This window comes from Diospyros lotus, chromosome 11, assembly GCF_014633365.1.
Source record: "Diospyros lotus cultivar Yz01 chromosome 11, ASM1463336v1, whole genome shotgun sequence".
NCBI classification, from domain to species: Eukaryota; Viridiplantae; Streptophyta; class Magnoliopsida; order Ericales; family Ebenaceae; genus Diospyros; species Diospyros lotus.
Window position 1 is genome coordinate 30,705,160 of NC_068348.1, and position 26,759 is coordinate 30,731,918.

The window sequence follows — 26,759 nt, forward strand, 5'->3', positions numbered from 1 at the left end:
GTTTGTGAAATATTGAAACGAGCGTGCATAAGAGACAATAACTAGAGCACGTTAAATTTTTTATATTCTTATTGTATCCAAATTCAAACACCAAATTCTTTAATTCCACCATCATTCATGTCCAAATGTATTCTTAAATGAGGTTATTAAGTTACAAAAGATGAAATCAATAATTCTTTTGTAACCCACTTTGGAGAGAATTGTGTGGAGACCGATGAGAGAAGCTTAACTTTCCGCTCCCTATCATTATCAACCCTTGTGTGCTCCAATGGTGTTATGGCGGTGCCAACAATTCATTTTGCGGATCGAAGTTTGAAAGCCAACGAATTAGCAAATGAATTGAATGCCACTATAATAACCTCGAGCCATATTTTATAGTGAGTGGCTATTGTCAAAAGCCATTTCCCTTTTTAAAATGTAGTATCATCAACAGTTATCAATCTCTATTTTACAATTTTTATTTGATATATATCCACCACATCACAAAATTTTATAGCACATTTATGCACTTCAATTTCTAGAAGTGCATAATGTCGACCCATCAGATTTTCTTTTAATTCAAATTTTCAAAGCCAAAACATCTAAACTATTATCACATTTTTTTCTTTTAACGAAGATTGAAACTTGACGCAAAACATCCTCATAACCCAAACACCCGACATTTTAAAATTACTCGATTCATATATAAATTTTTCAAAATTAACCGACACACCCCACCCCCTTCTACTTTGTCCCATCAAGAGTGTATTGCGACCAACTTCTAAAAATTTAATACCTCAATAGTTAAATTTTAAAATGAATAACGGTCAAATTACTCAAAAAAAGAGAGAATAAATAAATAAATCAAACCGGCCAACTTTACGCCACAAGATAAGGAAAGCTACCGGAGAAATGGCACCAAGACCAAGCAATTAACTGGAGAAGTAACCATCCGAAAGAGATATCCAAGCGCATAGCAACGGCCAGAATATATCCAACCTCCCTTGCACATTCAAACCCTGACTACAAATGAAACATCATCCATATATATATTGAACTTCTTTACCTTGCATCCAAACGCTTAAAATTGCATTGTTCAATAACCAACTCGTCTGAAGCAGATTGCCGGTCTCTCATAATTTCCCGATAGCAGCTCCACGGGGGGTATAGTCCCAGCGAACCCACCGAGAGTGTCCATCCATCCATAATCGACAAGATATTCATGTCTTAGCTCCCAAACAGTTAACATAGAAAGTCAAAAGGCAAAAAGGGGTTGGGAAACAAAGATCACATGCTAATAAATTACAAATCTAGCTAGTCAAATCACGATTCCAGGCTCTAGTTTTGGCTGCCGCTCAGCTCCTAATCTGGTTTAGAAGGGGTACAGTAGTGAAAAAGCATCCAACGGCAAAGCATAAAAGACTATTACGCCGCTATCCCGTTCCTTTCAAACCGGCTTCACCATTCAACATCGGGCCAGCAACAAGTGTCTCTTTATGACCGCAGCCACTTTGATCATATTCATGCAGGTGCATCTATGCCACAAGCAGGCCCCTCTAGGATGGCACTACAGGAACATATTTCACTAGTCAGTATGCTACAAAGTACAGATTATTGCCCTAAAAATAAATAAATATCAATGTAACAGATACGTGACAATTGCACATAATCACAACTCACCTGATTAGGACGACAAAAAAATTCTCTTCCCTTTTGGGCATTATATGATTCCATCTGCCCAACTTTGGGTAGAGGCGGATATAGGATCTTGATTCAGTTATTTTACAAACTTGCCAATTTACCCATATCATTCAAAAAGTATTTTCCTTTATTTATTAGTAATATTATTTGTAACAAGTTCATTACTATTGTATAATAAGGGTACAACTGCAAAATGACAAACTATTTCCTTCCTTTCTTCCATTGCCTACAAAAAGTAGTGACACCTTCAATCCCAAATAGTTACACTACTATTCACATTTCCCTTCTTCAAAATGCTAAGTTAGTTGTCAGGAAAGAAATAGAAAGGGAAGAAAAAAAAAGAGAGGAGCAGAGCACGATGAGCTGAAAATAGGCTTCCATTTTTATTTTTTGCTTTTGTTTACATCATTTTCAAAACAAAAATTGTTAACTGCTAGTTTTTGACAGCTTTTGGACAAAATGAAAACAAACAGATGTTTCAACAATTCTGTTTTCATTTTTATTTTCTTCCCTCCCCTCCCCTAAACACCCCCCCCCCCCCAACCACCCGCGGCATATGTTGCAACAAAATTGGTGGGATGCCAACAACCGAGGGGGTAAAGCCAAGATGCCAGCAACCCCAAGCACAGCTCTCTTGACTTGCACCCAATGAGTGATTACTTTTGTAAATGAGCCCTCCAATCAAGGTGAGTTATGCATACAAGGGAATTATATAGGTTCCCAAAGATGACATTATGATGCAATCAAGTTTTGACTGCATCCTGTATGAGGTATTGCCACTTTGGTCAAAGGTGTATTGGATATGGCCTCTGGTTTTGTCCTGAAAGGAGCCCTTACAGTAGGACTGACCACAATTCGGTTTGAACCGTGAACCGAGTCGGAACCATTCTTCTAAAAACCGAACCGAAACCATCTTTTCAATTTCCATTCAAAAACCGGAACTGAAAACCTACGGTTCAGTTCCGGATCCTAAAAATAAGGAAACGGAACTGGAACTGGATCTGGAACCAAAACCAGTTCAAACCGTTAAAAATTAAATTAAATAAATATATATAATGCAATGCAACAACAATCAAAAATTAAATTTGACCGTTGCTTGCATGCTGCAGTGCAATCTGCAATCAGATTGCAGTCTGAATTAGATTGCAATATAATTTTTTGAATTAGATTGCCCTGTACTACAATCAGATTGCACTGGCTGTGCAGCAGCCAACAATAGGTAACGGCCAAAATTTTTTGACCGTTGATTCAAAATAAAAGCAACGGTCAAAAAATTTTGACCATTGCCCGTTGTTTGGCTGCTGCACAGCCAGTGCAATCAGATTGCACTGCAGCAGGCAAGCAATCATCAAATTTAAATTTTGACCGTTGTTACGTTGCATTATATATTTTATATTTATTTAATTTATTTTTTAACGGTTTGAACCAGTTCCAGTTCTGGTTTCTTATTTTTAGGAACCAAAACTGAGCCGTAAGTCTTCGGTTCTGGTTTCGGTTCAAAAGACGGTTTTGATTTAGTTTTTAGAAGAATGGTTCTGATTCAGTTCACGGTTTGAACCAAACCGTGGTCAGGCCCAGGGTGAGCTGTTGGTACAAGGGATCCAGTATATGTTTTCCACCAATGGCGCCAACTGTTACAGCAAAAGTCTCCTATGTATTTTACATTAACTGGACTCAAATGATAAATTCAGTCCCTTATGTTGCATTGTCAGTCAAAGCACCAAAAATGAAAACAGAGAGCCACACTAGGTCATGCTTAATTCAAAAGTTTGTTCGAGCTCACTGAAACAAGAGCAACAAGTGCAGGGATATCAAAGGCTCTAGAAGTTCATACCACCATGGTGGCGATACTTTCCGCCTTTATAGTTATGGGTGTTGTTACCATGACAAGTGGTGAGCCTTATAGCACATAATGACATGGTTTGGTGCAAAAGTATGGAGTCCCACAACAATAAATAGTGGTCACTCATAGCTTATCCACATTCTACATTCTCTTATGGGTAGTTATCAACATCTGCCTATTAACTATCTACCTATCAGTTAATTGTGGTGTTTTATCATCAAAGAAATTACGATCAACCATGTGAATACTGTGGCGAGTTTACCCACCAAGAATATGTAATTGGAATGTAATCTAATATTTCTCCAATCCACGTGGCAATTCACTAGTAATCAATTTTCACATCAAATGCCCACACTTGCTTTGTCCAAGTAGTGGGCTTCAGATAGTAAAGAAAATTTGCCCAGTGCAAACCTAACACGAGTTTGGGATGAGATTTTCTATATACATGAATCATCATACTGTCTAAAGAATGAAGATTGCATGTGTGGATATAATAACCTCACTTGGGACGGAATCAAGGGAATATTCCCTTGCCCCCATTTAAAAAAGGCCGGGGAATAGGAGGAAAAGGTTCAATGAAGGAGGAGAACCTAGATTTGCGTTTCTCATGTCACCATTTTCTTACTTTGGTCTCTCAACAGCCTCCTACAAGTCTAGTATGTTCTTCCCCCCACATTTTTCACGTTTCTATATCACTTTTTGTAGTTTTTGTATATCTTTTGTTTCATTCTCTTGTTGAGATGCTACTATCACAGCAAGGTTATGGTTGCATTGAGTTAGTCAAGCCCCACGGTCCCACTCTTTTGTTTATCTGTTCAATGTTATTTTTTTTTTTTCTAAATAATATGGAACACTTCCCTGTCATGCGGCAGCTATCTCTTTCCCCACATGCTGGTTTTTCCCTCCAAGAGAGCAATGGGCTTATTTATTCTAAAAGAAACAACAAAAAGGCCTCATGGTGGTCACATTGAAATGAAACCACATCCTTGCCCTCATAGTAGCTCACAAGGGAACAACAGAAAAACTATAAAGAAACTACAAAAAGTGATACAAAAAACAAAGCAAATGCATAGAGTACTTACTAGAGTCTAGACTTAGAAGAAGCCATTGAGAGAGTAGATAAAGAAAATGACAACATGAGAAACAAATAAGAGGTGTTCTTCCCCTCCTCTATCTCTTGTATCTTATCCTTGCAGTTTCTCTCAAAAATGGTGTATTACGAAATTTAAAAATTAGGCCATAAGAAAGGTGCATGCATTAGAGAATTAGGGAATGATCATTTGATTCCCCTGCCATATAAGATTATACATGTGCATTAAATCTTTGTTCTTCAGAAAATTTGATGATTCATATACAAGAAATCTCATTCAAGCAATTTTCTTTTGCTACTACCTAAAAGCCCAATATCTAGACAAAAGAAGTGGCGGGTCATCTAATGTGGATGAGAATTGTGGATAATAGTAAACCAAGATGCCTGCAAGGGATATCCTGGCAGTTAAATCCCAAAGTGTTCACCCTACTGATCATAATTCCTTGCCAACTTCTTGTGTGGAGATAAGCCTCACAATTAACTAACTGATAGCAAAGTAGTTAACAGGCAGATACTAATAAAACTACTCATCAGAGAACATAGATAAGCCAGGAGTGGCCACTATCTGTTATGGTGGGATGATCAATCAAACCAGGTCAATAGGTGGCCTTACCACTTGCCACTATAATAGCACCAACTACTAAGGTAACAAGGAAGACCGCGATAAAGATATGAAATTCTAAAGCCTTTGACATCCCCACACCCACTTTTTTGCTACCATCCCAACAAACCAGAGCAAACTCTAGCTTACACATCAAAGAGTCTCCCCCACACACCACCCGGGGTGACTTTATTATTTGATTGTAGGTAGCTTCACCAACAACGCATAACGGAATGCACCAAATTCTACAATCTGGAACCAATTTCAGCAACAACAATATACTATGGATAACAATTTTTTTACGAAACAGTGTGGGCCTCAGCAATGACTGGTTAGGAAGACTATAAAAACCATTCAGATACAGTAAACAAGATTATGGTATTAAGTTATCAAGGATGAGAGGGCATACTATATGTAGATGTATCTATCTGCTCAGGGAGCTCCTTTATGTCAACCTCAAACCTTTCCTGAACCTACAGCCAGACAACCCTCGTGATTAAAATATAAATATATTGAAATTCAGCAATTGCTCAATGCAAAATAACTACAATTGAATATAACCTGATTGAGAACATCTGAATCAGATGCAGATGAAACAAATGTGATTGCAAGCCCTTTAGTACCAAACCTCCCAGCTCTACCCACCTGCAAACATAATTTATAAAGAATGAATTGCAAGAAACAGCAAGAGAAAGGCATAAGAAAGAATGGTGGTCTCTTGATAAAAGTGAATAATCCAAGGGCCTACCCTATGCAGATAAGTATCTGCTGAATCAGGCATATCATAGTTGATGACGATGTTAACACGTTCTATGTCAATTCCCCTACCAACCAGATCTGTTGCCACAAGAATCCGCTTGTGCCCCTCTTTAAAACCCTTGTAGCGTGTCAACCTACCAAAGTCAACAATAAAAAGTGGCATGAATATTAAAATCATAAGAAAATACATGGCAAACATTTATAAGATTCTTAAAAACAATGAATAGTTAAAAGAGTCCAAAATATGTATGAAATAGTGTGTATATGAATATGCTATCCATTTATAGTATGTATAATATGCAAGCACGACATAGATTAATATCCAATTAAATGATACAGCTAGATCATTCATTGCATCAAACCAAGCTTTTGTTTTTACTGGTTTAACTTCAAACAAAGAATGACCCATTAAGGACAACTACTACCTCATTGATTTCAAATTTGTCCATTTATACATAAATATAATAGAGTAATAATGCCGAGAAGAGAAGATACAGCTAGCTCATTCATTACATCAAGCCAAACATTTGTTTTTACAATTTAAACTTAGAACAAAGAACCGCATATTATTAAGAATGCAACTATTCTATTAGCTTCAAACTTAATTTTCTCAGGAAAACCTATAAAGAGATATCAATTAAAATAACAAATAAGATTTTTTCCAAACCACCAAATAGAGTAAACAAAGAGTGAGTGTTTTCAATGCTCTTTTCCTCTGAATGAAGTGATTCAATTGAAACTTGGGTATATGTCATATGCATTAGCTTGTCCTGACAGAAATTTAACATCATACAACTGATTCAGCAAATCATGAAAGAAATTTATTTATTTCCATATTCTTAACAAGTTGCTTTCCATGTGCATGCAGGTGTCCACTGAAACCAAATTTATCAAAAAGTAACAACAAACACCTACAATCAAACCCAAACACAGCTCACAATACACACCAACTAGAAAGAATGAAGATTGACTTGAGTATATCATGAACAAATATGGAATATCATTCCAAAGAAGTTTAGTCTCATCAAACTCCATAAAATTCTAAGTCTAAACCCTAAATGTTTCCAAACATTTTGGTCTGAATAATGAAAAGCAACCAAATGACATTTTCTGTACCGAAGTAAACACCAAAAGACCGCCATTATTTTTTTGGTAAAGGTCAACTGGAAGAACAAGTTAAAATTGTATCACAACATACAGAAACCAAAAGACATAGTACTAAACAAACAGCCAAAGGCATAAGTGAACTTTCTGTATGGAAGTAAACTCCAAAAGAATATGAACCTTTCTTCCTGAGACATGCCAGAATGGATGCAGATGGATGGAAAATTGCACTCAACCAGTAATTTGTTCAGCTCAGCAGCTCTGTTCACACTTTTGACAAATATAACAACTTGATTGAAGTCCAATGCATCAAGAAGGTCATTAAGCTTGCGGTTTTTCTCCAGCTCGTTCAATTTGATATAGTGCTGACAAAAGAAAAATCCCCAGGTCAGACATTGTTGACAATAAAAATATAGCCAAAAAACAAAATTCAAAAGCAATACCTGTACAAGACCATGAAGGGTCAACTTGGCCTCGTCGTCAACATAAATTTCCATTGGCTGAAAGGAATAAATGTCACATAAAGCATATTAGGAGCCTTCCTGAAGCTAATGGAATCCAGTACGAAATGAATGATGGATGAACATCCCTTGAATGGAAATTATGGTCCACCTGATTGTCTCCTTGCAGATACATAAGAAGCTAGTCTACTCAAATATCAGACGTATACCATTTACACAACTGGGAAGAGCCACAGTTAAGACATCCAGCATCAAGCCCCTATAAACCCCCCTAACCCTATAGGAAATAGAGAATAACTTAGGACATGAACTGAAGGTGAAGCAAGCTATGAGGAACATAGATCCCAACACAACTTAAAACCTAATAGACCTTGCTTACGTCGCTACTCTCCCTCTCACACCACATTCCCCCAGTAGATACTGAACAACAGGACAGCATAAACACAATGCAAAACTGAGAATAAGCTGCATCCACCGCATAGCTAATTATTTATTGCCTGCAGACACATTTAGGGAGAAGGTTTCTTCAAAATTCAAGTAGAACTGGCCATGGAACATTACATCTTGCATGAATTTCTTGCAAACAGGGCGGATTTCCTTGCTCAGTGTTGCCGAAAACATCATAACCTGTTTGTCATGAGGAGTCATCTTGAATATCTCCTGCACATCTCTTCTCATGTCTGCAGAAGCATACAAAAGATAAGACATCAAGAAACTGTGAAATTAACAAAATATAGTAAGAACACTAACTATCCAAATACAAAAATTTGAGAATGACATGTTGAAGTGGCAAAAATATACCAAGCGACTCAAGCATCTTGTCGCATTCATCAAGAATAAAATGCCTCACATTCCTCAGAGAAAGATCCTTATCCCTAGCAAGTGCTAATATCCTTCCAGGTGTTCCAACAACAATGTGAGGACATTCATTCTTCAATAGATCCTTGTGAATTTTGATGTTGACACCACCATAGAAAACAGCAACCTTAATATCAGGCAAATAGGTGCTGAACCTCTCGAACTCATGGCAGATCTGCAAAAATAATGACATCCACCAAAAGCAAGGAAACTAAGCTGAGAATTAAGTAGTCATGCATCTATTTGCTTGCCTCATTTCAGAAGCAAGAGAGTAATAGAAGAGGTATTTGAACCAAAGACAGTCGCAGTACATACCTGGTAAGCTAGTTCCCTCGTATGACAAAGGACAAGGGCAGCAACTTGACCTGCAACAGGCTCAATTTGCTGCAGTGTTGACAGAACAAAAACAGCAGTTTTCCCCATTCCAGATTTTGCTTGGCAAATGACATCCATACCCAATATTGCTTGGGGGATACACTCATGTTGCACTGATGAATACCAAAGAAAATTGGAGCGAAGCAACCCTCAATGTTAATTGAAATCCTTAACAAACCATTTTACTTCTCCAAAATCAAGATTATGATAATAGTTATTACCTGTGAAAAGTAAAACCAAACTTGCTGAGTTGGTAATTCTAAGCAGCTAATCACCAAATATAACTACCAAAGAAAAAAAGGGCCTAATCTTGAATAACCATTACATATTCAACCAATAAGAAAGATGGGAAAAATAAGCAATGCAGAAACCATGATTGTGATGAAATATTAAACAAATATTGTTCGCCTGTTAAAAGTAAAACCAAAATTGCTGAGCTGGTAATCTAAGAAGCTAATCACCAAATATAATTATCAGAGAAAAACGGGGCCTAATCTTGAATAACCATACATATTCAACCAATCAGAAAGATGGGAAAAATAAGCAACACAGAAACCATGCTTGTGAGGCAATATTAAACAACTATCATTCACCTACACATTAAGTACAAGAAAATAAAACTAAAATATATATGTTAATACACTAAATATATATGTTAAATACAACTAAATCAAAGTAAAATATATAAGTTGTGGCAATAGATTATTGTGTCTTGGTTGGAGATAATTTAGTGTCTTGGAAGAGTAAGAAGCAAAATTTTGTGGCTACATCTAGTGCAGAAGTAGAGAATTGGGCCATGGCTTTAGCCACATGTGAGTTGGTATTATTAAACGACTTCTTAAGGAGTTAAAATTTGGAGATTCGGGGCCATGCAGCTTATTTTTACCATCAGGCAGCCCTTCATGTCGCCTCTAAACTAGTTTCCCATGAGCAAACTAAACACGTGGAGATAGACTGTCACATCATGTGGCAAAAGTTGATTTTTGGAAGAATTGGTACCTCATTTGTTGCCTCTATAACCAACTAGCTTATCTTCTAACAAAGGCATTACGAGGCCCATGACTTGACTACATCTATACCAAGCTAGGTGTATATGATGTGTATGTGCCTACTTGAGGGAGAGTATTAGTTTATAGTATTGTACATGCTTAGACTTGTACATAGTGCTTCCTAAGTTGTACCTAGTAGAGTGTATATATACTAACACACATGAATAAAACATTTAACTTTTTTCCTCTCTTTCCAAAAACAAAAACAACCAAAATAAAACCCTTCTGAGGAGGAAAAAAATGCATAGATGCATGGGTAGACATAAATATATACACTTATGAGGGAGGGAGAGAGTGAGGGAATGAGTTAAAGAGAGACACATAAATATTTTGTTGACATAATCAACCAAGAATAATATTGATACAGAAGTGCACATTTTTTTCTTTTTTTCCCTCAGTAGACACTGATAGGCCAAGAAATGCAAGATTTTTATGACAGCACAACATTGATCCTAAGCAAATTCATTGTATATCACCATCCATGATAATTCTATATTTTATTGAGATGTCATCAAGAGACATACTTTACGCACACAGTGAGCAACATAATCCATCACATTTGTTGCATTTATTCTGAAATCATCAAAAGATGGACCTGCTTAAGGACAACCAACCAAAAGACAATTCAAAACTAGCCCTTCCACTGAATTATTTCTTACTGAATAAGACAGTCATGCTCATTGATTAAACTTTGAACAACTATATTATCCTTCAAAAAAAATTTACAGAACTTACACGTCATTCATCATCCTTATCCTAACCAAGTTAGGGTAGGTGGCAATACATTCATATGTCAATTGACTTTTAAAAGTAACATTGACAATACAAATCTGTGAAAAAGAACAATGTGGCAATTTTAAAATTTTATGCCAGATGCCTTCTTGACACAACCCTCTAGCCCAGGAATTATGAGATAAAGTTCCAACATTATCTTCATATGGAAAAGTTTCATGAGAAGGCAGCTAATGAAGATATTACGATTGTGTTCCAACATTATCTTCATATGGAAAAGTTTCATAAGAAGGCAGTTAATGAAGATATTGCGGTTGTGTTCCAACATTATCTTCAAATGGAAAAGTTTCGCGAGAAGGCAGTTAATGAAGATATTGTGGTTGTGTTCCATCACATAGTTGATATTGTGAAACTAAACTGCCCAACATGAAAAGACAAACCATATAGAACTTAATTGTCACTGAAATATAAAGGCAGATCCATACTACCTTTGCTAATTACTTTAACATTTCCTATACCTCCAATGACTTTTAATTCACAATTAAAATTATGGTAAATAATAAGAAAACTCCCACTTCAATTCGTCTTGTGTTTTCTGCTCACACTTTCAACTGGAAACAACCCAATATAACACCACTTGGCATAAGCAATTCTTAAAGAGATCCCCAATGCACGAGGCTACCCACTTAGTCAGAGTTGGGAGAGCATCATTTTGCATAGTCATACCGTCGCTTTGTGAAGAGGCTGTTTCCACTACAAAAACCCATTACTGTCAAATCACAAAGAAGCAACCTTACATTTTCTCCCACACCCAACCCTCAAGCAAGTTAAATTCTAAGTAAGATAAATAATACTAAAATACGATTGTCTGGCGTTCAATGGCCAACACATACTCAAAAACTTCTGCTAAGACATGACAAGATAAATAATATTCTTAGGAGCACTTGTGCTTCTTAGTTTAACACTGAAGCAATTTCCACAAGTTGAATCTTTCTCCCTTTTTTTGGGAAAAATAAGATAATTAACTATATTGCAAACATTTCAGACAGTTTTTTTAAAAAATAATTGGAATCTATTCCGACAAAAGTTGCCATTAAGCATTCGTGAATAAATTAAGTATATTAAGGAACTAAAGTGTCCACAACCGTTAAAGAAGTTACTAAAAGACAGCTAAAATAACGACAAAAAATGCCAGGAATGACCAGAACATAATTTACTACTCTGTCCAGTCCAAAATTGTTAAGAACTATAAATCCACATTGCATTAATTCACTCTAATCAATTTGCATGTGGAAAGATATAAATTTTCCAGTAGAAAGGCATTTAAGTCGTGGTCAATCCACATATAGTAAATTCATCAAATGTCAGCACACAAGAACATCTCAAAACGTATGAAACATGAAATTGTGTATTTATTATGACAAGTCATAAATAGCACCTATCACACTGCATGAAGGCCTAATTTCAGTATGACGCCGATGAATTATCAGAATGTTAATATTTTAAAAGAGCACAGTCATTGAGATCAAATTCTAGATAGACCAATACAGAGAAAAGAATCAGCACAGCATCAATCTCTTAGTCTGTGCAATATAAACCAACTACTAAAGAGAGATGTGACTGTAAAAATTATGCAATACATGACAACAAGCTAGACTGTGATAAGATGGCCAGTTTTGGCATATATAATTTTTTATTTGCATGAGAAGTGAGTTCAGTGAACTATGCAAAAAGTTTTATATGATCAGGGATCTATCAGCAGAAATATGATTCTATACATGGCACTTATCAAGAAAAACAATAATTGCAAGCAAATAATTCCTTTGTTCCCAAGTAGAAATCACAAAACTACCCTCAATTGAACCAAAAAAATAAAAGGAGCACTGAGTCAGTAAAAGATAAGGTTGATTAAAGATGAATAGTTCTTGAGCCAAGATTCCAGGGATGACATCTAGATATCATCAACGTAAGAATAAACATATCATTATGGCAAGGACTTATGTACCCCAAATGAATCGCTATTCAGAACATATTAAACCAAATTAGAACTTTCAATAAGTGATAATGAACAGCTTGCCTTCTGAAGGATGCTCAAATCCAGAGTCTACAATAGCACGCAGAAGCTCTGGCTTCAAAAGGAAGTCTCTGAATCCAGAACTGTGAATTCCAACATAGCCCCTACAAGAAGAAGCAAAAAGTTAAAAAAAAATTAAAAAAAAAAGAATATACAGTAATATTTATCAAGACCAATACATTAGATGTTAAGAATTACTAAGACCACGACAGGATAATGCAAACTGAATAGCAAACTACCATTTGAACGTTAATCGGGCATTTTCCAAGCCTCATATAGCTTCGTCTTTGAACAAATCTTTGTATAATTTTCTTTACCCAAACTGAGATATTTTATAAAAATCCTACAACTTCATTTTGGAGAAACCTTGAGAAAGAGACCAAAAATCACCCCCGTGAAACGGATATATAAGTAGGTTACTGCGAGTATTGGATGAAGGAGATTTTCAAGAAACCAAGAAAATCCACGGAACAAACCACAACCTAATTATAACATCAAAGAGAATAATACAGCAAACAATCCTGAAACTAGCTCAAAACCCTAGTTTCGATATCAAAACAATCGACAGCATTAAACGAACCAAACGTAACAAAAAGATACACGTATACAGTATGCACACAGATATAGAATCAGCTAACGATCGAAGAACATGAACTGACTTCTTGGCGGATTCGCCGTTGACTTTGGCGGCGGAGTCGGAGACTTTCTCGTCTTCTTCCTCGTAGTCGAGGAGCTCTTCTTCGTAAGCTTCGTTCTCCTTCGTTTCACCCATCTCTGATCACAAGCAAATAACATAAACAAAAACGAAAACAGAATGACCATTAGGTTACAGATCTCAGAGCTCAGAGGGAGATAGAGACACGCAAAGAGAGAGAGAGAGAGAGAGATTGGGAGTTTTGATGGCGAATTTTTTCATTTACCTCTCGATCTGAATGAAGGTTTGGTTGGAATTAGGGTTTGGAGAGTCTGCAGAGAAAAATCGTTAGACAAAAAACTCGAGAAAAGGTTTCAGCAGAGACTGGGATGGAAGATCGGAGATAGGGTTTTGTAATTGGTTTAAGTGGATGAGTGCCATTGGGAAAATATGATCTTACCCTTTTGGCCTTGAAATTTCAACTTAATTACAAGCAGAAAATTCGCCATTTACCCCCTAAAATTTAGTATAAATATAAGAAATTCCTTTTATTTTGAAAAATTGCACCAATTACTCCCATTGTTTTCAATCATATTACTCTTTACTATTAAATTTACAAAAACATTTATATGTTTATATAACTTCTTAGTATTTATTAATCCATACAAAATTCTTATCTTTTATTTTAAATGTAATGTTAATAGAATTGATTATCTTGATCACAAAAATTATTAATAGATTGAAAAAAAATAAATTGATAGTTAGTGTGACAAATATAACGTGTATTCTTATTTCGTTTACATTATTTTATATCCTTATTTGTGTTTTTATTTTAAATAAAAATATTATTTAAATTTAACATTTTAATTGATATTTTATATTAATATCATATATATTTGCATTGATATAATATAAAATATTAATATAAAGTATTATCATAAATGTCAAACCCAGTATTCAGATAGCATTATTGTAATTTAAATATAACTAGAATGAGAATTAAGTTTGAGATGCAAATACCAACTCCTAAAAGGAATTCTATATTTATCTCGAAAATCTCTTTAATAAATATTTTTTAATACACAAATTTTCATTTTTATGGGACAAGTGTATAAGTATAGATTTAACAAATCCTTTCGTCATTTATAATTATTAAAGATTCATGTTAATTGTAGAAAAATTGATAGGAGATTTTTTCCCTTATACCCTAATGATAGAAATAGCACATACATTTCTAATAATATTAATTATGTTTTTTTATTTTTATTTTTTCAAAAATAAAAATGATGACCAAACTTCATAATTATAATGCAGTAAACATGACCTCATAGTTATAACTTGGCAAATAATTATCGGTCAAAGACGTATTTTTCCCATTTACTTTACATAAAAGGCCTATCATCTAGTAAATTTCAAATCAAACATATTGAATACTTAATATTTATAAAATATACATATTCACTTTGTAATATTTTTAAAATAATATGTGAACTACATGCGAAGTGAGTTGTAAATAACAAAAATAAAATAAATAAATAACAAAAGAAAAACTAATCGAATCAATGTTTCCCTAATTATTTTATTTTGCATTCGGTTGTCATATTTGTTCCTGTATCTTATCGACCTGAATGAAAAAACTAAGTCTTCATTCATTTGTCGTTGTCTTGATCAATTCCAACTTTTTCTCTTTGCTCCAATTAATAACTTTTGAGTCAAGACCAACCCACAAATCGTAACCCATCCACACCTCTAATTTATATTTACTCAAATTGGTGATCCATAACCTATTTATTAGTGAGTTCGTAATTTGATAGTCTCTAGATGTGATATTTTGTTAATTTGTTTTCACATATTTAATGACATATCTATTATACGTTCAAATCTGATTAAATAATTAGGTAATCAATAGATGAAATTTATAAAAAAAATTAAGTATTTAATTAGTCAAATTTAAAATTTAAGAGCGACAGATTTTTTATATAAAATTAATATATAAACTTTAGAAGGAGTTATTCATTTATTATGTTATTAAACCTCATCTTATCAAGGCTACAAATGGCAACATGAATGGTCAACAGCCATGGACGAAGGCTGTCATCTGCTTCAGGAGCAAACCAGTGGCCTCGGATTCAGGACCAAACAGATGATAAACATGCGACTCTCCCTCAGCTTCAACCAATCTCACAACCCTCACGCCCTTCCTCCTTAGAAACTCTGCGTACATAACCCCCCGTTCCTTCAAAAAATCCTTGCCGGCGACGTAAACTGCTGTCGCCGGAAACCGTCGCCACTCGTCGCAGCCCAGCCCCGCCGCCGTCTCCGCCTCGAAGTTGCAGCCGTAGTAGTCCCGGCTCGATCCCTCCGGCAGGCTCAGTCCCCAGAACATGTCGTTCATTTCCACTTCATTGGTTGATTCTTTATCCATCTCTCGTTCGGTCCTCTCTTCGCTTCCAAAGAAAGGGTGAATCGACAGCAGCCCTTTGATTCCGACGCCGCAAGCTTCATTCCGAATTGCTCGAACAACAACCTGTTAAATAATTTACACTGTGCATTTAGTTGGTTTAAAAGAAATCTTCAAAAACACCCGTTAAACCTGGTGGGCAATGTTGCCGCCGGCGCTCTCTCCGGAGAGAAAAACCCGAGACAGATCGGCACGTTGGAGCCATGGCTCTGAATCCGCAGCTCGACTCAGCCACTCGAGTGAGTCGTAGCAGTCGTCGTAAGCGGCTGGAAGCGGGTGCTCGGGAGCCAAGCGGTAGTCGAAGGAGAAGACGACGGATTGGGAAACGACGGAGAGGCCGCCGAGGAATAGGTGGTACCCCTGCCAGGTGGTGGAGCCGATGCAGAAGCCGCCGCCGTGGAAGTAGACGATGACGGGGAGCTGAGAATTAGGTGAAGTTGGGGCAGTTGGAATGAAGATTCTGGCGGTTACGGGCTTTGATGGGTCGACGACGATGTCTTTGGAGTTGAATTCTTTGGATGGGTCGGCCGAGGCGGCGACTGTTTCAGGGGCGAATCGCTTCACCGAGCCGTCGGAGAAGACTTGGAGGTAGCCCGGAGCTTCTGCAACAATGGACATTTTTGGGTGGGAGAAGATGGTTTGAAAGGATTGAGCTTTTGCTAGGATTTGGACTGGTTTGGTGATTGATGGTGACATATATATATATATATATATAGGTTTGAAAGAGATTGGAAGGTGGTTCGATCATGCAAGGGGGAAGGGCTTCGGTTGATTCATGAAAATGGGGATGAAAAGCAGTTCGACGAGCAAAATGCAAAGACGCGCCAGGTAGGGGTCGAACCTACGACTTTCTGCTTAGGAAACAGACGCTCTATCCACTGAGCTACAGGCGCTGCTGCGCCATTTATGTAACATTTATATATATAGCTATATAACATGCTAATTATTTTCTTGAACATGTTCTTCGACGCTCATCATCTTCTATGTGCAGTTATTGTTGTAAACTAGGTAATATTTCAATTGGTGCTTTAATATTTTCAATCCTATATTGCTTGGTTACAAGTATTTATTTATTTTTATGTTTATTGTGTCTTTATGGATATATGAAAGCTATGAAAGAACTTGACCTCATGCCATAAATTGGACCAATCGAAAACAAAATCGAGAATTTGTCACCCTCCACACACTGCAACCCTTTTTTGCAATTTTTTCCTTTGCATAATTTATCTTAACCTGGAGATTTGAATCGGTCAACAATCTTGAAAAAAGAACTAGTCCGCAGTTCTTATCCTATCAGGCTATTCCCTTTACCCTCCTGTTCGAATCAGTCTTCTACTCTTTCCGATTTCATCTCCAACATTTAGCATATTCTGCCTATAAATACAACATCTCCCTACACTCGTAAGACATGAATACATTCATCCATACCGATCATCTCCTGTTATAGGTTGCTGGGTTCATTTGTTCATTTCTTGTTGCTCCTTTGCTCCCAAAACCATAAGTGCACATGTGCTTTTAGAAGATAGTTTTACCTTTGTCTTTTGCACAGTTTGAGGGAATGGAAATTATCCTCAACCTCGATGACATCTACCATGCCTCAAGCTTCGATCGTTTACTGTCCACCCCTGCCTCTGGCAAATCATGAGATTAGGGATTTTTATACCTGTTATAATTAAGTAATTTTAAATGAGTTAATTGAAAACCCAGTAGTTTGATAAGATTATCGTCCTCATTTCAACAACACAATGTTAAAAGGAACTGAAATCAGCTGGGAGCAGCAAAGCCTATCTACAAACGATGAAGTTCTAAACCTGGGGAATTGGTTATATTGTCCAAAAACTACTCGGCCGATTGCTCCATGACAGGGATTTTCTTCCATGCTGCTGCCTTCGGCTTCGGCACATCATTAGTTTGCAACGGAGGAAGAGAAAACACGCTCACCGTAGAACTTCCACTTCGGATCTTGTTTAAGACCTCGAGTGCTGTTGAAGTATGTTTCATGTGCATGCTCTCGATGTTCTTGATTTCAGCGAGTTCTTCCCGAACATTCTGGACGCTGCCTTTGCGGTTGGATCGGGTCAAGCTTTGAAGCTCTCTTTCCCCTTTAGCCGATTGATACGTGACCAGATGCTCTTTCATTGACAAGAACGGATCAAGCATTGTCTCACACTCTTTGACGAGCTTGTTAAGAATGTCAGTTTTAAAGAACGGCTGCTGCAGTACCTTTTGGATGAAAGGCATGCGAATGAGAGCCCCAGTTCGCTTGTCATATTTCTTCAGTATCTTCACTAATCCTGCAGATAGTAAATTTGACTAAGAAATGGTACTATAATACATTAAAATTCAGCAGACCATTAGCTTTTTTTTTAATAATTACTTTCAACATAACAAATGCTACAGACATGACATTCTATACCAAGCCAGAGTGCAAATCTTCGACTCAAAAGCAATAGAACATATTCTGCCGCATTTGCAATTACAAAGATATTCATTTTAATTAGGCTCAGCCACAGGGGACCAACAATCATTACGAGCAAGATCATATGCACTTTCCATGAACCCATTGTCAAAACAAGATTCAGGGGATGATCGATTTTGTATGCTGTCTTACCCTTAGTTTTGCAAAGAGGCTACTCAAACCCATAATTCTCTAGTCACAAATTAGACAATGCAATAGACAACTATTGTACAATGGCCAAATCTATATTTTTGTCTCCATACTTTCATGTTTTTTTCGTGTGATCACTTGAATTTTTCATCATTTCGATTACACTCGTGTATCTGTATTTTCGAGTCAATTTTATCCCTTGTGCTTTGACTTTTTTTTATGTGACAACCTAAGTTTTTCATTGTTTCGATTATACATCTGTATCTATATTTTTAAGTCAATTTAACCCCTATAATTTGACATGTAAAAAAAAAAATGATTAAATTGACTCATTTCACTTTACCTTTCTTTTTTTATACGTCAAAATACAAGAGTTAAATTAACTAAAAAAATACAAGTACAAAGATGTAATCGAAACAACGAAAAAATTCAAATTGCCACACAAAAAAAAGATCAAAGTACAGGAGTTAAATTAACTCGAAAATGCAAATGCAAATCAATGGATGTAATTGAAATAACAAAAAATTCGAGTGACCACATGAAAAAAAAAAGGGTAAAAATACAAGAGTGAAAATATAGGTTTGGCCATTGTACAATAAAAAGCCTAAGAAATATTCATGTGAAACCAACTACTTTATGCTGGAAGGTCTTATCACAGAAATCACATGATTGATATGTTTTTAGCAACATTTGGTTCAACCACCTTGGTTAATACGTTAATAGAAGGTCAAACCCTCCACAACCAAGGGTGCACCGGTACTTTTGTGAACTATGCAGAATTTTCCAGTACTCCCTTTGTATTCAAGAACTTAAACTTAAGCATTTCTGCATTTTGTGTTAGCTACACTTCTTTATAAGCATGGCAAGAACTAATTTTTCCCCACCTTAATTTAATCATCAAACCTTCTTTACCCTTGCTGCCAGGTATCCCATCAAATTGAAACCTAAAATCCCACTCAAACATTAATATTACCTTCTCAATCATAGACCCTATGAGGGCAACTTAGACCGCCACTATAGTTTCATCTAACAAAAGGCCACATATCAAATCCTATCTGAATTCCCAATACAATCACTACTTTCTTTAAACACCAATCATTCTTCTCTGTTTTATTCTCAAAAGGTCACTTTGAGAATCCTGCCATAATGGAAATCTACTGCTACATAAACACCCATGGGCACAAATAAAATGTATTAGATCGTACAGGAAGCTTGCTCTTCATCTTTTAAACAAAATTTGAATAAATTGTGAACAATTAGTTCACCAAAATCAATATCCAGTTATTAAGTACTTAACTCACAAAGTTACTCATTTATAATAATTGAAGTCTATCACCAAAAAAATGATTAAACATGTTTAGAGCCAAAGCTCTAAAGCACTGCAAGAACAGGGACTAGGCAACTATTTTGGCAAAAAAAGGATGATTTACCTGTGTAGTTCAGCGCACTGTAATTCAATAATAGAACCATCTCTCCATGAAAATCTATGATCTCCCTTCCCACTGTCATCAGCTCTTCATTTGAATCCTGAACCTCTGCTACCCTGTCCTGCAGAACCTGTATTCCAATCACAATGGATAGAAAAAAATTGCTTTAGCAAATCATACTATCACAGCCAGAGATCTGTTCCTGCTAAGTTATGTTGCATGGGATAAAATATTTTCCACAAAATTGCAGAACTAATAAAAGATAAGAACAAGCTGATTCGAGGCTTTTCAAACATTAATATCCTCTCTTTACTTCCAACTGAACAAAAGATTAAGTGAAACTAGTTTTAACCTCTACAGTTTATTTTCTCTGTTTTATGTACTTTCCTTTTGTAAGCGTAAAGGAAAAACCATGGGCCAAGCCAGCAATTAATTCTTCGACTATAAAAATAATGGGATTACACAGTTATTCTTCTAGCTCAAGTTAGATCACACTATATCATTAATGGCAAAAATTCTTCACACAAAGTGGATCTCTACACCAAAAATGGCCAAGAAAAATAGATCAATATTCACCAAGACTGTATTGCCGAGCCAATAAACAGAGGTGGAATGTGACAATCAACACCGTTCATACAATAAAGGAAGAAGTGGAGAGCAACTTACTGAAATTTGGTTGTGGTCGGGCTTGAAATAACCATCCAATAGTTCACATATCTGATCAGATGGTTATTTCAAGCCCAACCAGAAAACGACAGAAGTATCACATGGAAGGAAATGTGAATTATCGGATGGTTATTTTAAGCCTGATCACAACCAAATTTCAATAAGTTGTTCTCCACTTCTTGCTTTACTGTATGAATGGTGTTAATCATCATATTCGACATCTGTTGACTGGCTCAACAATCAATCTTGGTGAAGATCTACCCATTTTTCGTGGCCATTTTTTGTGTAAAAATCCACTTTTTGTGAAGAACTTCTGCAATTGATGATATAGCGTGATCTCTAGCTTAAGCTAGAAGAACAACTTTGTAATCCCATTATTTTTATAGAGGAAAAATTAAATACTAGCTTGGCCCATGATTTTTCCCGCCACACTGAAGGATTTTCCACGTAAAATTTGGTATCTCGTGTGCATGTGATTTTCTCTTGGCTGGTTATATTTGTTGTGTGTTGCTTCATGCTTGGCTATTTAATTAGCACAAAAGAATATAGTAGAAGTGTTATTTCTGTAGGGTGTGACTTAATAGTCTAGCCTTCATTTCCCAACAACTGGTATCAGAGCTACAAGTTGCTACTCGTGTGGATTAAATGGAAGACAACAACAATTTCTCACGATTGCCCTTACTTTCTTAGCTAAAGGGAAAAGAATAACTTTTTTCTTTTAGAACACGATTAGATTTATGCATATATATGAATTAAGCAGTCACATATAAATCAAAAATTTTAGCACAGGTGAAATAATGTCTATTATACATGTGCATAAAGGTTTATATGTATGGTTAGAAATTATTTGCATAAGCAATATACTAAACTTCCATTGGAAACAAGGATCGGCTTAACCAAAATCACAAAAATCAAGCAATCGCAATTAGTCCATCGACGTCCAGTTCCTAATTAAGGGAATTTCACATAAAGATGTGAAGGCAGCCTAGGCAGGTACCTTTAATCTGATGATGTACTCTTCCTCTTTATCGACGAAAAAGGCGTTGAACTTCTCGATCTCGTCCTCCAACACCCTGACGAAACCGACGACCTCCTCCGCGACCGCCTCTCCGCCACCGTCCTCGACCAACCTGCGCCGCTTGCGGGGCCTAACGCAAGCGGCATCACTCGGCTCGGCCTCTTTCGGACGGATCAGCTTGAGCTTCTTCTTGAGATCCTTGTAGGACAAGAACTTGTCTCGCCAATCAGGCTGCGTCTGCTCGATCAGGTTGCTGAGATTCTTCGAGAACTTCATGCTCCTCCTCCTCCGGCGGAATTACGGGCGGAGATGATCAATATTTATGGAATCATGGGGTGGAGCGGACAGAGATGGAGCTGAAAAAAGATAACAAAACCGAGATTGAGATAAAAGAGCGAATGTTTTATTGGGAATGGTACGAGATTCTGAACCGGACAATGGTCTGGGAATATAACCAGAATATTCCTTTCAGGTGACTACGAAATTGTTATTTAGACATTAATCCTAATATATTTTTATGATATTTATATATTATTTTATATTTTATTACTATCTCAATATAATAATAAATTTTGTTATATGAAATAGTATATCGAGCAAGATATACGAGTGACTTATGACGAGTAAATGACCTACAATGAATAACTAACTTGCAAGAAATAAATCCGTTATAAAAGCAAGTGATCTCCTGTGTAAATTCTTCGATACTTAAATTAATTTTTGAATAAGAATGTATAATGCACATAGCAAGTAGAGATATAGTATCAATAGAGTTATAAGCACATATTTACTAAATGAGAAGTCTCCCTCCATTTATGAGGGAAATAAGCTTGACAGGGGTAGAGATCCATAATTCTTGATGAGCACTTTGGGTTGTCTTTTGAATTTGTAGGCAACAACATCGAAGATGAATAGTGTCTGGAAATTAAGTCCCTCGAAGTTTGTAGTTTATGAAAAAGTTATCTTGTGCGATTGTGAAAAAGGCTTTCAGGTCAAAGTGACCTTTAAGACTCTCTTAAATAGTGATGGTTGAGTGATATATGAAGTCTATAGAAGATCTCTTGAAGGCATCAAGAAAGCCTATCAAGTGATGTCCTGATAGGGTCTTTCGAAGGTGTTCCTTCCTGACCAAGATAGGGGGATGATTGGAGGCGGGGCGTGGGCTCCGGCGACGAATCTGTCAGGGGGTGGTTGGCACCTGCAATGACTGATAGCTGAGTGAGTAGGAGAGTAAGATAAGGCTGTGTATTAGCAAGTAAGAGGTGAAAACATATCTTAGCTTTGATGAGAGCTGACTGATATAGAATGAGATGTCATCCTGCATGCATGAGACATGCGCTTGTAGGTGATGGGACTGGGTATTCGGCGTCAGTGGAGGTTCCCAAGTGGTAGTATGGTGGTGATGTGACATTCATTAATGTGGATGGGATCCTCCATTAATAAGGGCATGATATGGAGGTGTTGCGCAGATATCCAGTAGGATTACAATGATGCTGTGGAAGTTGTGGTGCTAGGCCAAGGCCGAATCTAGGGGGAAGACCTGATTGGGCCAAAAGAGAGGGGCTGAGATTGGGCCAGATGAGAGGGGCCAAGATTGGGCTTAAGGAGAGGGGCCAAAATTGGGCCTGAGGAGAGGGGTCGAGATTGAGCACGAGAGAAGGCTTAGAGAAAGGTTCTCGAGTAAGGTTACTATATTGTCTCTTTGATCATCCAATATCCTTATGACTTATTTTCATTTATTTCTTTTTTCGGTAGAGTTTTGAGTCTCTTTCTTTGAACTTGAGCCCATTTTCTTGAACACAACTAGATTATTCTGCAAGGTCATCAAAATTGTCACAATCAAAGATATAAATAGCATTTTTTATTTTAGTATATAATTTAGATAAAAATATATTTATTTAGACAAAGATGAATGGGATGAGTTTAATTATGTAAAAATATTTGATAAATAGAAAACATTATTTATTCTCTTAAGAGTAGTGACTAAAATATCATAAATATATTTTATTTTTAGATAAAGTGTATTTATTACTTCTTATTTTAAGTTACAAAATGCTCTTATAGGTTGATATTAAATATATTACGTTTTGAAAATTTTTATCAGCTAATATGAGTGATTTGTACCTTAAAACAAGATATAATAAATGCATTTTATTTAAAAATAAAATACAATTATTTGGTTGTACTTTATTTGATTGATAGGAAAAAAGGAAAAAAATTATTGCATGATATTTAATAGTAATAATTTATTTTAAAATATTTTTAGGTAAAATTTAAATAAAATGAGTGTGAGTATAATGGTAATGTTGTTAAAAAAAAGTAGTTATTATTTAAAGGTCATACGATCAGTTATTATTATGGTAATTAATTTTTATTTTTAAAGATATACATATAAATTTAAATCTCAAATTAATGTCGTTTCGACATTTTTAAAACGTTTTTTATTTCAAAATGTCAAGAAACGTTAAAAAATATTTTCGAGCACTTTTGTCATTTTAAAAATATTTCAAGGACATTTTTAAAAACGTATTTCTATTGTATGATTACGTTAAAAACGGAGTAATTTTATTTATGTTATCTTAGGGATCACGTTAAAAACATAAATAACTTGAGTTTATATTTATTTGAATGAATGATGGAATTTATATTTTTGTTTAATTGAATAATTATTTTTATAATTTTTATATTAAAATTATATTTATAAAAATGCCTCTATATTTTGTTATTTACTAATTTTTCTGCGTTTCTACTTCTTATTTTTTTGAAAAATGTTATTTTCTCATATCTATTTTCATACAATTTAATTATAATATCATAAGTTATTTTTTTTATTTTTTAAGTAACTAGTAGAATATGGCATGAATCATATGAAAACACAATATTTTGTTCATTGTCACACACCGCTCTTGTGACGGACATGCTCTGTATCAAAATTTGATTTTTTTATCATATGAAAATTTGGGGGATTATAAATTGACTTGAGCACTTCAACCTCGAAAAATAATATTTTTAAACTTAATATTATCAATGTATAGTGTGTAATTGATGTTAATTGTGTTTAAATTTCAATCTAGATTGAAAATTTTAGATTTGATCGGATTACAAAATTTAGTTCTGTGCAAGATGGAGTAAATTTGATCCAATCTTTAATTTAAAATTTTTGAAAAATTAATATTTAGTAGACCAAAGAATAAATAAATATAATAATATATACCATGTCATATGAACATATTGTTGTATATATACTATTAACGTTTGAACACAACAATAAATTTATTAATTTGAAATGTCATTGTTAAATTGTCTCGAGCTTGCAAGAAAGAGAACGATAAGAGGCAGTAAGAAAGCTTCTGCACAAATACTCTAATACTTAAATCAGATAATGAAGACACTGAAAACTTGAATACCATATTGAAACCAATATCAAATGCATATTTTTTTTCCTAAAATTATAGCATATTTATTTATAAGGGAACATGGAGCTTTTCGACATCTACTAGAATTGGAAATTTTCACATATAATGTTTATCTTAATATTCCAAGTTTTTTCATAATTATAATTATTTATGAATCATGTTTATCCATTTTGTAAATATTTGAGAGGGATTTTTGAATATCGAAATTATCTTATTTGTGTTTTGTACAAGATCTTCCTCAATTAAGAGAAAATGTATCTAATTTTCACATATAATGTTTATCTTAATATTCCAAGTTTCTTCATAATTATAATTATTTATGAATCATGTTTATCCATTTTGTAAATATTTGAGAGGGATTTTTGAATATCGAAATTATCTTATTTGTGTTTTGTGCAAGATCTTCCTCAATTAAGAGAAAATGTATCTAGCAGTTGATCGTTTCTAAGGAACAAAAATAATCATGTGATATAGGTCTTCAGGAGACATATTGGTCTCTTGGTCTTCTATCGTCGACAGTATTTGGGCATCAATTTATGAGAGACCATGGTCCTGATCTCCAAAAGACCTCGATTTTATCGGGAGACTGTGTAGTCTCCCAACTATGATCAATATCTGAGAGACCATATATGTCTTCTAGTTGTGGCCAATTCAGTCTCTTGGAGATTGCATGATCTCCTGGTGGCCAATACAGTTTCTCGATTTTATAATTTTGTCCGAGTTTTATACTTTTTTATCTCCTTAATTATTTTGAGTTTTATTGATATTTTTTTATGACACATCATGTACAACAATATATATTGTACATACATTAATCATATATACGTTATATATACGGCATACTTAATATATTATGTATGACAACCATATGCCATGCAGTATATATAACAGTTGCATATACTTTATATACAATGTATATACACATGCAATATATCATATTTACACTACATAATATACCCTACAATGTATGTAAATTGGATCGGATTGTCCAATTTAGTGTTACCAATTTGGCTCGATCCAAAATAATTATCTTAGATATATATAAATGATCTAACATGCTACAAACACAAAAAAATAGCATTTAGATCAATGCGAAAAATAAATGAAAGTTACCTTCAGCCACTATCGTTTTCTTCAGTTCTGATACTGGCTCTTCCAAACTCTCAAACACCTTAAGTGATGGTGTATGATAAAGATAATGGATGATAAGCTTAGAGACCAAAACCATGGATTTATACAACGTTCTTCCATCAAGAACATGCACCTATTACCACCTTTAATCAATGAGGAAACATAATTATGAGAGCATATGGGTCAAAAGTAATCAAGAGATTACTTTACAGCCTATAACCATTATATACGTTTAGGCCACAATTAAGGAACTTTACATTCTCCCACTTGGCCCAAATGTATAACCTGATACCTTAACTTAATCTCATTGATTGTCGTTTTTCAATAAATAAATACATGAATCATGGTTGTAAGTCCTCTAACAACGAGTATTACCTTCCATGTATTACAATGTATTCAATTTCTCAAGAATTATACTTCATGTGGCAACATTACTTAATGAATAAACCTTATGTTCATTCTTGGTCTTATATAGATGTGTTTTCTCAAATAAATTAAGGTGCACATAAATTTGAGAAAATATCACAATAAGAGTTTTATTCATATACCAAATGTATACAATTACATAGTGGAACCTAGTCCCATTTTGTCTACATAATCATTGAATTTCAGTGGTGGCATGCCTTTAGTCAAAGGATCAACAATCATCAACTCAGTACTAATGTGCTCAATGACCACTTTATTTTCTTTAACACGTTCCTTTATGGCTAAGTACTTAATGTCGATGTGTTTAGTTCGGCTTCCATTTTTGTTGTTCTTAGCCATAAAAACA

The 26,759-nt window shown here is 35.2% G+C and overlaps 3 protein-coding genes and 1 non-coding gene across 4 annotated transcripts; all 4 read right to left on the reverse strand.

Annotated features, from left to right (window-relative positions):
• Positions 1-951: 951 nt before the first annotated feature.
• LOC127813146 (DEAD-box ATP-dependent RNA helicase 15) lies at positions 952-13,700 on the reverse strand. Its single transcript, XM_052353943.1, has 12 exons — positions 13,547-13,700; positions 13,286-13,400; positions 12,630-12,730; positions 8,712-8,884; positions 8,340-8,571; positions 8,100-8,218; positions 7,521-7,577; positions 7,258-7,442; positions 5,963-6,107; positions 5,776-5,859; positions 5,624-5,687; positions 952-1,546 (listed from the first exon to the last, which is right to left on the reverse strand). Exons 2-12 carry the CDS (start codon positions 13,396-13,398, stop codon positions 1,536-1,538), a joined length of 1,284 nt encoding a protein of 427 aa, XP_052209903.1. The 5' UTR covers positions 13,399-13,400; positions 13,547-13,700; the 3' UTR covers positions 952-1,535.
• A 1,570-nt stretch (positions 13,701-15,270) lies between these two features.
• On the reverse strand, positions 15,271-17,384 carry LOC127813746 (probable carboxylesterase 17). Its single transcript, XM_052354878.1, has 2 exons — positions 15,854-17,384; positions 15,271-15,787 (listed from the first exon to the last, which is right to left on the reverse strand). Exons 1-2 carry the CDS (start codon positions 16,415-16,417, stop codon positions 15,332-15,334), a joined length of 1,020 nt encoding a protein of 339 aa, XP_052210838.1. The 5' UTR covers positions 16,418-17,384; the 3' UTR covers positions 15,271-15,331.
• On the reverse strand, positions 16,542-16,614 carry TRNAR-CCU (transfer RNA arginine (anticodon CCU)). Its single transcript has one exon. It is a non-coding gene; the product is annotated as a tRNA-Arg (tRNA).
• Positions 17,385-17,387: 3 nt separating the features above from the next.
• On the reverse strand, positions 17,388-21,845 carry LOC127813747 (SPX domain-containing protein 1-like; the record flags this gene model as incomplete). The annotated part of the gene is given in 3 exon segments (XM_052354880.1): positions 17,388-18,015; positions 19,760-19,886; positions 21,420-21,845. Coding segments are annotated over 3 exon segments (879 nt in total). The 3' UTR covers positions 17,388-17,560.
• Positions 21,846-26,759: the final 4,914 nt, after the last annotated feature.

Excerpts from the sequence above, each read along its gene's own strand:
- LOC127813146 (XM_052353943.1), bottom strand. The coding sequence starts at position 13,398 with ATGGGTGAAACGAAGGAGAACGAAGCTTACGAAGAAGAGCTCCTCGAC. Across the intron at positions 8,572-8,711 it reads CGAGGGAACTAGCTTACCAG|ATCTGCCATGAGTTCGAGAG; the intron begins GTATGTACTGCG and ends TTATTTTTGCAG. Across the intron at positions 8,219-8,339 it reads CAAGATGCTTGAGTCGCTTG|ACATGAGAAGAGATGTGCAG; the intron begins GTATATTTTTGC and ends ATGCTTCTGCAG.
- LOC127813746 (XM_052354878.1), bottom strand. The coding sequence starts at position 16,417 with ATGTCACCATCAATCACCAAACCAGTCCAAATCCTAGCAAAAGCTCAA. Across the intron at positions 15,788-15,853 it reads GCGGCAACATTGCCCACCAG|GTTGTTGTTCGAGCAATTCG; the intron begins GTTTAACGGGTG and ends ATTATTTAACAG.